This window comes from Culex quinquefasciatus, chromosome 3, assembly GCF_015732765.1.
Source record: "Culex quinquefasciatus strain JHB chromosome 3, VPISU_Cqui_1.0_pri_paternal, whole genome shotgun sequence".
Classification (NCBI taxonomy): domain Eukaryota; kingdom Metazoa; phylum Arthropoda; class Insecta; order Diptera; family Culicidae; genus Culex; species Culex quinquefasciatus.
In genome coordinates this window covers 12173180-12186606 of record NC_051863.1, presented here as the reverse complement: position 1 = coordinate 12186606, position 13427 = coordinate 12173180, and the positions used below count along the sequence as shown (strand labels likewise).

The 13427-nt window shown below is 36.9% G+C and overlaps 1 protein-coding gene across 3 annotated transcripts in view; it reads left to right on the top strand.

The window, feature by feature from the left end:
* The window catches only part of LOC6053561 (long-chain-fatty-acid--CoA ligase 4), a 39973-nt gene extending 33972 nt beyond the window's left edge, over positions 1 to 6001 (top strand). For all 3 annotated transcript variants that reach the window (XM_038265395.1, XM_038265394.1, XM_038265396.1), the window contains exons 5-9: positions 16 to 155; positions 215 to 387; positions 446 to 709; positions 772 to 1047; positions 5173 to 6001. In XM_038265395.1, coding sequence (XP_038121323.1) covers positions 16 to 155; positions 215 to 387; positions 446 to 709; positions 772 to 1047; positions 5173 to 5327 — 1008 coding nt within the window. In that variant the 3' untranslated portion in view covers positions 5328 to 6001. The remainder of the gene's footprint in view (positions 1 to 15; positions 156 to 214; positions 388 to 445; positions 710 to 771; positions 1048 to 5172) is intronic.
* Positions 6002 to 13427: the final 7426 nt, after the last annotated feature.

Here is a 13427-nt window from a genome sequence, read left to right as displayed (position 1 = left end):
TTCTCCCTCCGACAGCTCATTCTGGACCGCATCTCGAAGGGTATCAACGCGAAGGTGAACGCCGAGGCGCCCATGAAGAAGGCCTTCTTCAAGTTTGCCTACCAGTACAAAACCAAGTGGGTCGCGCGGGGCTTCCTCACGCCGATCATGGACAAGTAAGACTCTCGGTAGATTGGTCACGTTCAAATTCATTACTCAAAATCTCCCTTTTCAGAATCATCTTCAAGAAGATCGCCCGGTTGATGGGAGGCCGCATCCGCGGCGTCATGTCCGGCGGAGCGCCGCTCGCGCCCGACACCCACGAGCAGATCCAGACGTGCCTGTGCGTAGAGATGGTCCAGGGTTACGGGCTGACGGAGACGACGGCCGGAGCCGCGGTTACAGACAGTGAGTTCTTGCTTAACGACTCAATTTCAAGAGATTCTTACGCACTTCCTTCTTATAGAATGGTGCATGGAGTACGGTGTCGTGGGGGCGCCATCGTCCGTCAACTACATCCGGCTGATCAACTGGGAGGAGGGCAACTACCGCGTCACGAACAAACCGTACCCGCAGGGCGAGATCGTGGTCGGCGGCACGAGCGTATCCAAGGGCTACTACAAACTGCCCGGCAAGACCGGCGAGGACTTCTTCGAGGAGGACGGCCAGCGGTGGTTCCGGACGGGGGATGTCGGCGAGGTGCATCCGGACGGTGTGCTCAAGATCATCGGTGAGTCCCCCCCTCTTGAATTCCACAAAATCTAAAAAAATAACCTTCAATTTAATTTGTAGACCGCAAGAAGGACCTGGTGAAGCTGCAGGCCGGCGAGTACGTGTCGCTGGGCAAGGTCGAGTCGGAGCTCAAGACGTGCGCCGTGGTGGAGAACATTTGCGTGTACGGGGATTCGACCAAGCAGAACACGGTGGCGTTGATCGTGCCGAATCCGCAGGCGCTGGACGATATCGCCGAGCGGCAGGGCATCAAGGGGATGGAGTTTGAGGAGCTGTGCAGCTCGCCGGTTATGGAGAAGGCCGTTGTGCACGAGCTGGCCGAGCATGGCAAGAAATGTGAGCATGCGGGGGAATTTTGGTGAATTTTTTTTTTTAGATTTGCCAAATATTCAAGATTTGTGTTCAAAGAAATAATTAAAAAAAATTCAAGTGGTGGAAACATGAACGGCAAACGCTTAACCGCTTCACAAAAGTAAGCCTTGCAAACGCTTGCGGGTTGAGCGTTCCCCAGACACAAACCAGAGAAGCGCAGAGAAGCAGGCGAGAAACGCTTCAGAAATTTTCTATCAAAGCAGTTGATTGGTTTTTCCTGTTTTTAATTTCCAATGTTTTGTATTTTTCAAAAAGGCTATGTTTAAATATGGAGATGTCACTTCTCAGTAATATGTCCCTCAAATTTGCAGATTCTCGCCGTATTGAAAGCCGTTGTTCAAAAGTTTCGATAAAAAATTGCTTGCTTACTTCCTATTAAGCCTCTGTAATGTGCCTCTAAAGGAGCTATTACACTACGGCAAACAAACAAACTCGCACTTTTTGACAGTTTGCCTGCATTGTTTGCGAGTTTGCCGTAAACAAGTTTGCGTGTTTGGCAACACGAAAAAGTGTGAGTTTGTTTGCGGCAGTGTAATAGCTCCTTTAGTGAACTTAATCTATGAAAATGCAATATTTTGTTTGGACCAATTGTCACCTTCAAAAATTATTTGAAATACCAAATCCTGATTTAATTTGGAATGTTACTGGTTGAGTGGATGGACAAGTTAAATGTGACTTTACTAACGAAGTAAAAATTTCAAGAAATACATGCTTTTTTACATATCGATGCCTCTGTTGCACGATATGGCATCGATATGAGCAATTCTCCCCGAATTACGGAAATGGATTTTATTTGTACTTTTTTTATCTGGCTCAAACTTTTTGGGGACCTTCTCACTATGACAAAATAAGTCATTGTGTGCATTGGTTCACCCATACAAGTCACCATACAATTTTGTCAGCTGTCCATACAAAAACGGTACGTAAATATTTGAAAAATTGTATTTTTGGAGGAATTTTCTGATCGATTTTGTGTGTTTTAGCAAAGAAATATTGATGGGACCTATCAAAAAAATTGCACACGGATTTTTATGCCGATTTTAAATAATTTATTTTTCGCAAAAAATCAACTCAATTTTTTTAGGGGATAAAACCCTCAACGCCAAAAATAAGGGCAAAATTTTTGGGGCGGATTTTATTTTTTTGGAGATAATTGTGCTTCTTGGAAAAAAAAATCAACAAAAGGTTTGTACTGCACTTTAAAATCGAATTTGCAATCAAAAAATACTACACAGATATTTTGATAAATTGCCGTTTTCGAGTATGGCCACTTAAAGTTTGATTTTAACTAATAATTTGAAGTTTTTTTTAATGCCAATAAGTGACTATCCCGATAAAAAAAATCTGAAAATTCCACAAATGTTTCATTTCTTTTAATTTGAAAATTTTCCTATTTGTTTTTTATTCGCTGTATTTCAACAACCATATGTCAGTACAATGTTTCTCTCTTTTCTTCTGAATCTTCAGAATTTTGTTGTTGTATGAACACTCTGTGCTCAAACTCAACCCACTTCAACGAAGTGCTTAAAACTTTTCGAACGCACTTTTTCATTCTTGAAATTTAAAATTTAGTTGCAGATCAGGATTTTTTTTAACTTAGGGAGCGGCCGTGATTGACTGGTTACGGTGTTCGCTTTGTAAGCGAATGGTTCTGGGTTTGATTCCCATCTGTTCCCAACGAGAAAGTTAAGAACACATGAATTTGAAATGATGAATATGAACGAAAAATCAAAGTCGCTCGAGGCGGGGTTCGATCCTCCGTCCTTTGGATTGGTAAGCAAAAATGCTAACCACTAGGCCATGACGACTTGATGAGCGTGGACTGGAATCAGGAATACTGTTACAGAGAGCGAGTTGTGGCGCTATAACCACGGCAAATAGTGTCCAGGGCATTCGTGGAAATACTATGTCCCATCCCAGAGGGTCCCGGAGTACCAAACCTTCTTAGCATGGTGCTCCCAACGAATACAACCAAAATCTCGGAGCGTATGGTGGTGTGTCCCCACGCTTCTTCCTCCCTGTCGATTCAGAATTGTGTTGTTGTTCGAACACTCAGTGCTCAAACTCAACCCAATTACGAGTCATCTCTGCGATACGGCTTTACGCAGTAGGCCTGGCCGCTTTAACGCTTGTGATGTTTCAATGCATTCCGATGCAATGGCACACTACAAATGTTAATAAATGACAAGAAGAGTGCTAGGCGTCATCTAACCTAAGGCACTCTCCAGGATCCCTTCGAAAGATTGGCTGCGCTAGGGTCTGATTAGATTAGATTAGATCAGGATTTTTTTGAGAATTTAAAGAGGATGTAACTCAGCAACGGGTCGTAATGCAATGTTTAACAAAACAAAAAAGAAAAACAATCTCAACTATTCGTTTTTTGGGATGAAAAAGTTTGGAGTTTGTCTTGGTTACAAGTTTTGATCTCCCTTCAAAGTTGGCCCGAAAAATCAGGGGGCAAAAAAATATTTTTTCAAAAAACTTCAATATTTTTATGAAAATTTAAGTGCAATTAGTTAAAATCAATTTAAAATGAATTCCCCTGCGTTTAGAATCATTTTTAGCATGTTTGGGTTGATTTAAAAATCTTTTGAATTTTTGAAAATTTTCGATGTCTACTATCGCTAAAGTTTTTTTTTCGCTAAAATTTTTGTTTTCGTCAAATTTTACATTTTTTGAAAACTTTTATTGCAAAACAACTGAACTAGTGTAAAATACATTTTAAAAAACCCTTTTTCCATGCAAATGTTAAAACTTTGGCATGTTATTTTAATATTTATATTTTTTTATTTTTTTGCTCCGATGAACATTCGATCAATCCAATTATCCGAAGTGAAATTTCTGCGAGGCCTTCGGATAATCGAGTCTGGGCTGTATAAAAATTTGGGTACTTTAAGAAAATACGGTGTTTTGTGAAAATTTCCGTATTTATGCTTTGAAACATACTACATTATCAAAAAATATATTCTAAGCGAATGTGTGTGTGTGTGGTCCAATCCAATACCCGCTGGGGACTGATAGTTTGTATCAGACTTTGGTTGAGCTGATACAGCTTATCTCAGTCCCGGGTATTAGGTGGTGACAGCCCTCGCGCTGCTTCCAATGACCCATTTCAGAATGGCAGAGATCCTAGCGGCCCAATTCCGAGGTCATTGGGCATTGTCTGGCCCCGTCTTAACATAGTACAAGAACCAGATAATTGTTGAAAAGAAGGCAAAATGTGAAAATTTCAGTTTGGATAGATCTCACCGAGCTTCTGGTTTTTGGTAGTCCTAAGCACCCGGGAGTTGTCCACTATTTTGGTCGTATGCGTCCGGAATTCCAGTTGCGCTCACGAGCAGCTTGATCTTATTCTTGCCGACACGACTCACATCCTGGCGTACAGATATGCTGGCAATTCTTGGTCTGAGCGCGGCTTGATGACACTTCCAAAAATATTCCTTGGCAAACTGCTTTTATTTCTTTCGAACTATTTGATTTTTCTAACGAGATGAATACCACCCTTAGAACGAGCAAGCCCACATGACACTAATACTATTGCAAGATCGAAGCCGCCGTGATGAACTGTCAAACCCTTGACCAAGCGGCGTAGAAAACAAAAATCGCGAAAAAACTGTCCAAATTCCGAAAACTGCAGGAAATCTTCACTTTCCACATGAAATCTACACATTGTATAATCTTTTCCCTACTTTTCACGCGATTTACTATAAAAACTGTCGACTAAACAATTCAAATTCCGCGGACCGCGCACCGTCAGCCTTTGCTCTCGATGGCAGGGCTGCCAACTCCATCAAAAAATATATTCTAAGCGAATGCATTGAAAATTTAACATGATAATGATGGATTAAGTCAATTTAAGAAAGATTTGTAAAATGAGTTTTCGCCGAAAAAAAAACGAAAAATTTCATGTGTGAATACCAAGGATTACCGGCAGCTTCAGTAAAACGACCCCTTTTCGTTTTACAGTATAATATAACAGTTACTTGAATCAAAAGCTGGCTTAAAATAACTTTCAAATTGTGTGATTTTAAATGTTACTCAACTTTGAGAATATCAAGCGTGAAATAAATCATTTTTTTCCCTTTCCAGGCAAACTGCACCGCTTCGAGATCCCGACGGCGGTCACGCTGTGCAAGGACATCTGGACGCCGGACATGGGCCTGGTGACGGCCGCGTTCAAGCTCAAGCGCAAGGACATCCAGGAGCGGTACAAGAACGAAATCAGCCGGATGTACGCGTCCTAAATCATCATCATCATCACCCCCGCCCTAAAAAATCACACACACAGAGAGAGAGACAGAGGAGGAGCATTAATGTTTAACCCCTTCGATTCTTAAGTCGATGTTGTGTAAATTGTATTTGGCAATGTTTGTCAAGCAGAGAGAGAGAGAGAGGTGTGGGACAAAAGTTTACGTCCGTGGCCACGGCTCTGTGGCCACACCAACTTTGATTTCCTTATTAGAGTAGATTCCGTGTAAGAGCCAAATTTAGTGACTATTAACGGTCGGTTACGTCTGTTTTGTTATTTTGTTTTTTTTTTCGTTATTGATTCTTTCATGATTATTGTAAGTCGTTTGAAAATACAATAAATTATCGTCACCTTTTGCACCTTATCAAGCTGGTTTGGTTCCCCCTTTCGTCCTACATTTTTTCACCGACTCAATCCTTCCAAGCACGTTATTGTTCTACAATAAAACAAAAAGAAAACGTAAAATAACGATCAAAACGAGAGCAAATCGCGAGGATGCTCTAGTGAGCAATGTAAAAACAAAAAGCCCGTACTATCGAGTGTGTTTCTTCCTGCGAAGCCGGGAATGAACTTCGTTGAAAGTGTTGCGCGCGAGTGCGTGTGTGCTAGATAATGTTACTGCTAACAAATTCACTTACTATTGAGTAGAGACATTCAAACAAAAAAAAAGGAAACAGAACAAACCGTAGGATATAGGAATTTTGAACAAACTATGATGCTGTTTCGAAAGGGAGAGAAGGAGCGGGCAGAACACTCTCTCCTAAGCAAACATTTTTGTGTAAATAGAAAAGTGCACTGAGCTAGATATTTTTGCATATAAATACGGAAGCAGTGGAGTCTGATTAGTTTAGTATAGTTAAATCTGCGCGGTGAATTCAAAGGCACTCTTTTGTAAATAGACACTTTTCAAAGGTTCGTTTCTCTTTCCACAAGATATCAACTCAGATTCAACAAACATTTTATTTCTTCGTCAAGCCAATCGATCATCGAAGCAATTGTATTTAACCACCATTGATTAGAGGGGCTAGGTAGCTATTTATTTTGTTTTCGGTCCGTTTATTTTTATTTTTTCGTTGCTGCTGCCTTCACCTTAACCGAAATGGTTTTTTTTTTTCGTTGGTTCGCGCTTAAATTTTGAAACAAACTAATTAAACTAAGCAAAATGAAACAATAAAAAAAGCGCTAGAGGTATTACGCAGTGCGACACGAGCGTGCGTGCACGGTTTGGGACAAACTAGGAGGAACGGATTAACAAATAAAAGCATAAGGGAAACAACAAAACACTAGCGAGTAATTTCAGTTATTCTGTAAATTGAAACAAAAAAAAAAAAAAAAACAAAAAAGTATGTGCAGAAACAATGGCAGCAAAAATGTTGAAAATAAAGTGAGAAAGTGTAAAAGAATTGTTTTGTTGTTGTTCAGTTACAGTGGAAAATGTTGAGAAAATTCTTTGTGTTGAAATAAAGACCTACTGAGTAGTTCTCTACAAAAAACGAAGTTGACTTTATAGCTGTCGGCCACCATTGCTAGTACCAACCACTAGTGTCTTCCTTTTATCTTCAAGGACTTCGCCGCCCTGGGCTCTTAAGTGTATGAAAGTATGGCACGGAGCGACGGCGCCGAATACCCATATTTACACAAAGAATTTTAGAGCATCCGCCGCGGGATTCGACCCGGCGACCTCTGGATTGTGAGTCCAGTGCGCGGTCCGATTGATCCACACGAGCGGGACGGGTTCTCTACAAAGTCGGTTTTTATTTTTAGAATTTTAGTTTTTGTTTTTTTTTTTTAATCCGACTGAAACTTCTTTGGTGCATTTGGTATGCCAAAAGAAGCCATTTTGCATCAATTTGTCCATATAATTTTTTCCATACAAATTCGGCAGCTGTCCATACAAAAATGATGTATGAAAATTCAAAAATCTGTAACTGCCCATGTTTGCATAAATGTCCCATATGCAAAAAAAGCAAGTTGAGAAAAACGCATTTGAAGTTTGTCCCATACATAAGGCTACGTGTTAAGTTTTCGCGAAAAAACTGGATTTCCTCCTGATTTCTAGAACAAAGTACTGGATGTTATAGGCTTTTCTGAAAGAACACACGATTTGGAACCAAACTGCGTCAATAATTCAAAAGCGATGAAAATGCATATGGGACATTTTAGCGATCAGGGGAAGTGTATCTTTTGACAGATTTTTTTTGATTGATTTGGTGCCTTCGGTATGAATAAAGAATGTACTGAAAAAAAATTATACACGGTAATAAATAATTGGTGATTTTTAATTTCACTAACTGTCACCAAAACTTGATTTGCAAAAAAAAAACACAATTTTTTATATGTTTTAGGAGACATCAAATCCAAAGTTTTTTTTTGAAGGACCTATAAGCTATTGTGTTTTATATGTTTATATGACCTTTTCAAAAAAACTCTAGAAATTTCCAGAATGTGCAAAAAATTTCTGACTGAGTTATACGTTTTTGAATCAATACTGTTTTTTTTCAAAAAATCAAAATACTGGTCGCAAAGAACATTCAACTTCGTGTTCAATGTAAAATCGAATTTGCAATCAAAGAGTACTTTGGTGAATTTTGATTAAGTGCACCGTTTTCAAGTTAAAGCCAATTTTAGATAACATTTTTGAAAATAGTCGCAATTTTGCATTTTTTAACAAGTGCTCATGTTTCCCCACTCACGATTTTTTTTTAAATCTGAGAAAATTCTCTTAATTTTGCTTTTTTGAACTTTGTTGATACTACCCTTAGTTGCTGAGATATTGCAATTCAAAGCTTCAAAAACAGGAAAATTGATGTTTTCTAAGACTCACCCAAACCACTCACCATTTTCTAATGTCGATATCTCAGCAACTAATGGTGCGATTTTCAATGTTCAAATATGACACATTCGTGAAATTTCCGATTATTTCAAAACCAATATATTTTTTTTTAAACAAGACTTATATTTTAATAGGGCATTGTATTGAATGTTTCGCACTCAGCTTTTTAAAATTATGTTTTTTTTAGAGTGGGCAACCATGGGCACTAATTAAAAAAAATGAATGACTGCGACTATTTTCAAAAAAAAATACCTAAAAACAGCTATAACTTGTAAACTGTGCACTTTATAAAAATTTCATTAATGTAGTTTTTGATTGCAAATTTGATTTTACATTGAAAAATGAAGATAAAAAATTTTTGCGACCAATATTTTGATTTTTTGGGAAAATCCATATAAGATTTTTGCACATTCTGGAAATTTCTGAATAGTTGGCATTTGATGTCTCCTTAAACTAGAGCAGTGGTCACCAAACTGCAGCCCGCGGGCAGCATACGGCCCACCGAGGTCTTCAATGAGACCCGTGAGCTGGTTTGAATATTACTATGTCATCCGGCCGACTTAGTAGTCTTCATGTCAAGTTTACTAGTAAAATAATGAACAAGTTTTCTTTATAAAACGATTGAATTACTAGAAATTGAATTAACGAAAAATCACTAAACTTTAATTTTTAAAACAAAGATTCACATCAAGTTGGGCTCTGTGTGGATCTTCCTGCAAAAAATCGAAATCTAAACCAAATACAATAAAACATGGCCAAATTTGAACTGCATAGATCAAGAGGCAAAGTGGCAAAACGATGCGCAATGCTCTTTGCACGTATTATTTCTGGAGCAAAACGAAAAAAGTGCGGACAAGCGTTTTGAAAGTTTGAACTATTTTGCTAATTCTCAAGCTTTAGGAAACTTTATCACAAAACTCGAAGTTTAAAACAATAGCAAGTCTCCCAGTTACCTCCGAACACCTCGGGGTTTGTTAAATAGTAAATTTTTGTCTTGGAATTCCCAAAATAGTTGCAGCTGTCAAAATGCTTATGCGCCCTTTTCAAATGTTGCTCCAGATTTTTAAAAATCTATATTTTCTCAATTTTTAAAACAAAATTCATTAAAGCAAAAATAAGCAACCAATAAGCGGAACGAGTTACAAAAAAACTAAAATTAAACAGATGTATTGAAGATTTTATGATCATTTTTCTTCTTTTATCAGGCAGGAGATATAAATAATATTTATGTTTAGTATGTTATCAACCACCATAATAAATTTGTCTCGAAAAACAGACAAAATCAAGATTTTTTTTAAATTCTATGCTATATTCCCAATTGAAAAATATTACTCCCACTCAGAGATGCTACTAATTGTGTTATTTCAAGTTTTTTTTTAAACTAATATTTTCAAAGAGCTGAACATAATTTCAAAAAATTAAAAAAAGCTAAAAATTTAAATAAAGTGTTTTAAAAATCATACACCTGTCCAATTGTTTTGCAATCATTGGTTTCCAAAATTTCTAAATACAAACGAAAATTTTATTTTTGCGAGAAAAAATAGTTTTTGTGGTGCTGAACATTGTAATTTCATAAAAGTTCAAAATATTTCTAAACGAGTCCAAACATGTTAAATATGATTATCGATGCAGAAAAAGGCATTTGAGATTATTCTCAGTTGATTAGACTTCTATTTCCATTGAAATTTTGACATTTTTTGAAAAAATATTTGTTTGCAAAAATTGTACATATTTTTGATCGATCCCAGAAATGTTAAATATGATTTTATACGCAGGAAAATGGATTTCTATTTTTTTCAGTTGGTTATACTTCTATTTCCTTTAAAAAATTTTGAAGGTTTTTGAAAAAATATTTATTTGAACCCTGTTTTTTCGAACCGATTTTGAAGGGGGGGGGCGACATAAACTATGAAAAATATTTGCAACGGCATATTAAATCAATGGATATGTTTTAAATTTGTTATATTTCTTTAAAATTTATGTCAACAAATCAATAATTTTGCCAAAAAATTTACTCACGGGTCCCGGGAATTATCAAATTGCCAAATTAATCTCTCGATTCTCGGGAAACTTAAAATTTCGAAAATCGTCATCCTACCTTAAACATATCAATAAACAAAAAAAAAAATTAAAATAGTTTTTTTGTAAATCAAGTTTTAGAGACAAAAAGTGATATTGAAAATCACCATTTTTTACCGTGTATCGTTTTTCTGTGTAGTCTTTATCCATACCCACAACTTTGCCGAAGACACCAAATCGATCAAAAAAAAAAAAATCATTAAAAAGATACAGATTTTTAAATTTTCATATATCATTTTTGTATGGCCTCTAAATTTGTAAGGAAAATTTTATGGACAAACTAATGATGCAAAATGGCTTTTTTGGGCATACCTAAGGCTACCAACTGTACGGATTTTTTCCTTACCATACGGATTTTTGAACCTCTTCGCGGATTTTTAACAGGCCGGAATTTTTGTAGGGAATTTTACGCTTTATACGGATTTGTACGAAATTTTAACAACTTTTTAATCATTGAATTGCATTTGTTAACTAGAAATTTTAATTTTTCTGTGAGTTCGATTTAAAAAGGGAGAGTTTTTCGGGGTTTCCTCAATTCAAATTTGATTATCAATAATTCTAGAGTTTTTGAACTATTGTCTTTCATATGTTGATAGGACCTTTTAAAACAAACTCTGGAATTGTTCTTTTAGAAATTCCTTTCTAATTTTTTTTTATCCCTTTCCATAGGCTTTCTAAAACTTGTGAAAACATTTGAACATTTCAATTAACAAATCTAGAGTTTTTTTAAAGGTCCTATAAACTGTTGTGTTTCACATGTTATAGGACCTTTTCAATTTAAAAAAAAACTCTGGAAAAATGTTCGTGAAAACACAAAGAACGATATTATTCGTAAAAGCAAACTTGACATTTCGTAAACTTTTAAACGTTTAACAAAAAAAATTAAAAACATAAGGATTGATTCAAATCACGGTTTATTTTATGAATACTTTTAAACGTGCAAGTCATAAGCACTCTGATAGCATTTAGTGAAATTTGTTAGCTGTAAAAACGACACAGTTTTATATTTTTAATTCTCAAATTTATGAAATTTAATATATCTAAATAATTCATTGACAGTTTTTGTTATACCATGGTGTCATATCGGCAAAGTGTACGGATTTTTGTTCAGCAAGAGTTGGTAGCCTTAGGCATACCGGAGGCACCAAATAAGTTTCAGTCGGATTAAAAAAATACAAAAAATAAAATTAAAAAAAAAAACGATTTCGTAGAGAATTGCTCCAATGGTACATAACAGTTATTTCTAAAAACCTCTCATAGCGATTAATTCAAACGATACGTAAGATAAATCACATGATTACCTGCTACTTACACTCATCTATCGTTTAAGCCATTGATTTCACTTTTGCAAAACAGTGCAAACCCAACAATTCTAGCCAGCAAGGAAAGTTTATTGAACGAAAAACACATTCGGTTCGCTCTGCCTGGCCGGCAAGCATGGAAATTCTCGAGCCAAAGTTATGTGCGAGCAAGCATGTTCTTCCACAGCAGCCCATGCTCCGGAGTAGATACATCATCTGCACTGAATGGGTCGTTCGTAAACTACGTTATTGTGAGATTTTCGCATTAAATCAAGAACTTTTTCATAAATTGAAGAAACTATGTATTTAATTATACCTTCGAGAGTACACACAAAAAAATATTTCCGAATGTTATCATCAATTTAAATGCAATTTGATGTAAATTTCCAACAAATTATACGTAAAAACATGATTTTACGTGTGATTCAACCGTTTACGTCGAATCTCACGTTTACATTAATTGAGTTTTCATGTAATTCATTTTTTCCGTGTCGAGTAAATTCACATATTTTTTTCTGTGTAGTTCAGGGAAGGTCCCAACAAGCTTTGAAAATGTATTCTCTATCCGTTGCATAATTTAAAACGTGCTCATCCCAGAAGAGTAATCGTTATTTACGTCGGCATTTATGCAAATATTTCGACATGCAGGTTTCGCGCGGTTTAAACTACCTCGTGCCCAGGCAAAACGGAACGCCGGAAAGAAAGCCGATGTTTAGAGAAAATTAATTTCGCATTTATCCGCACTCCTTGCGGTGGTAATGATGCGCACATGCACTTTAAAGTGCATAAAACTGCACACACACACACACACACACACACTCGCCGGCGTGATTAATTAACTCATTCATTCAGGTTCGTTCGTTCAATGTTCGATGAGTTCGGCATTATGCTACTTTACGGTCTTGCCTGCCTGCTAGCGGTTCTAAACAGAGAGTGTGGAGCCTGTTTCGATGGAAAATTAGTAACCACACCGAGCCCCGGCGGAAGTGGGCTATAAATTAATTGAAATTAGAATATAGCTTCAAGGCTTGTGGCAGAAAGAGCAACAAAGTGGTTACGACGGTTCGTCATGAAGCAGAGTGTTATTGATGGTGGCTTTTTAAGGGAAAACAAGGGTGTTTTGCAGAGAAGCGGTGCTTTGAATTTCACACAAAATAAAGATTCGATATTAGGGACCTACATAGGGAAATGAAATGTTCTGGGAGAAATTTCAAACACCCAAAGTCATTCAAATTTAAGGTTGAAAAACTTGTAGTTTTTCTTTCGTGCTGGCACTTTTTCTATACCGAACAAGCACAAACATAACAAAAACTACCAGATTATTATCAACAACAGTTTTACAATACTTGTAATTGTTAGAAGTCTAGTTTTTTTGCCAAAACTATTTTAAATTGATTCCAACCTTGTTCTTGCATGATCTTGTTGCTCGATTGGAACCCCGATTTGACAGTTCGATTGGAACCCTGAGAGTGACATTTCGCCTCTCCATATAGGCTCTCTATTCGATATGGCTGAGCAGTAGGGTGCCCAGAATATGGGACTTTTTCTCAAAACCTCGCTCCACAAGCTGAATATTGTTCCTTGACCTATTTTAGGACTCTGGGCCAAATATGAGCAAAATCGGTCATCATTTACCCATTGATACTCGGAGGTGAAGTTTATATGGGAAAAACCCAAATTTCTTACGGTTTGGTCTCCACGGTGCGCTACTTCTATCCAAATATTCTCAAAATGAGATTTTTATTGAAAATTTAATGCTCTACAACTTTGTAGAACATACCAAAGCTGTAAAACTCGATCCTGAAAAGTTATTAGCGATTTGAAAAAGGTCATTTTTGTATGAAAAACATTTTTTTCGCCAACTTCGGGCTCGGGTATCAAT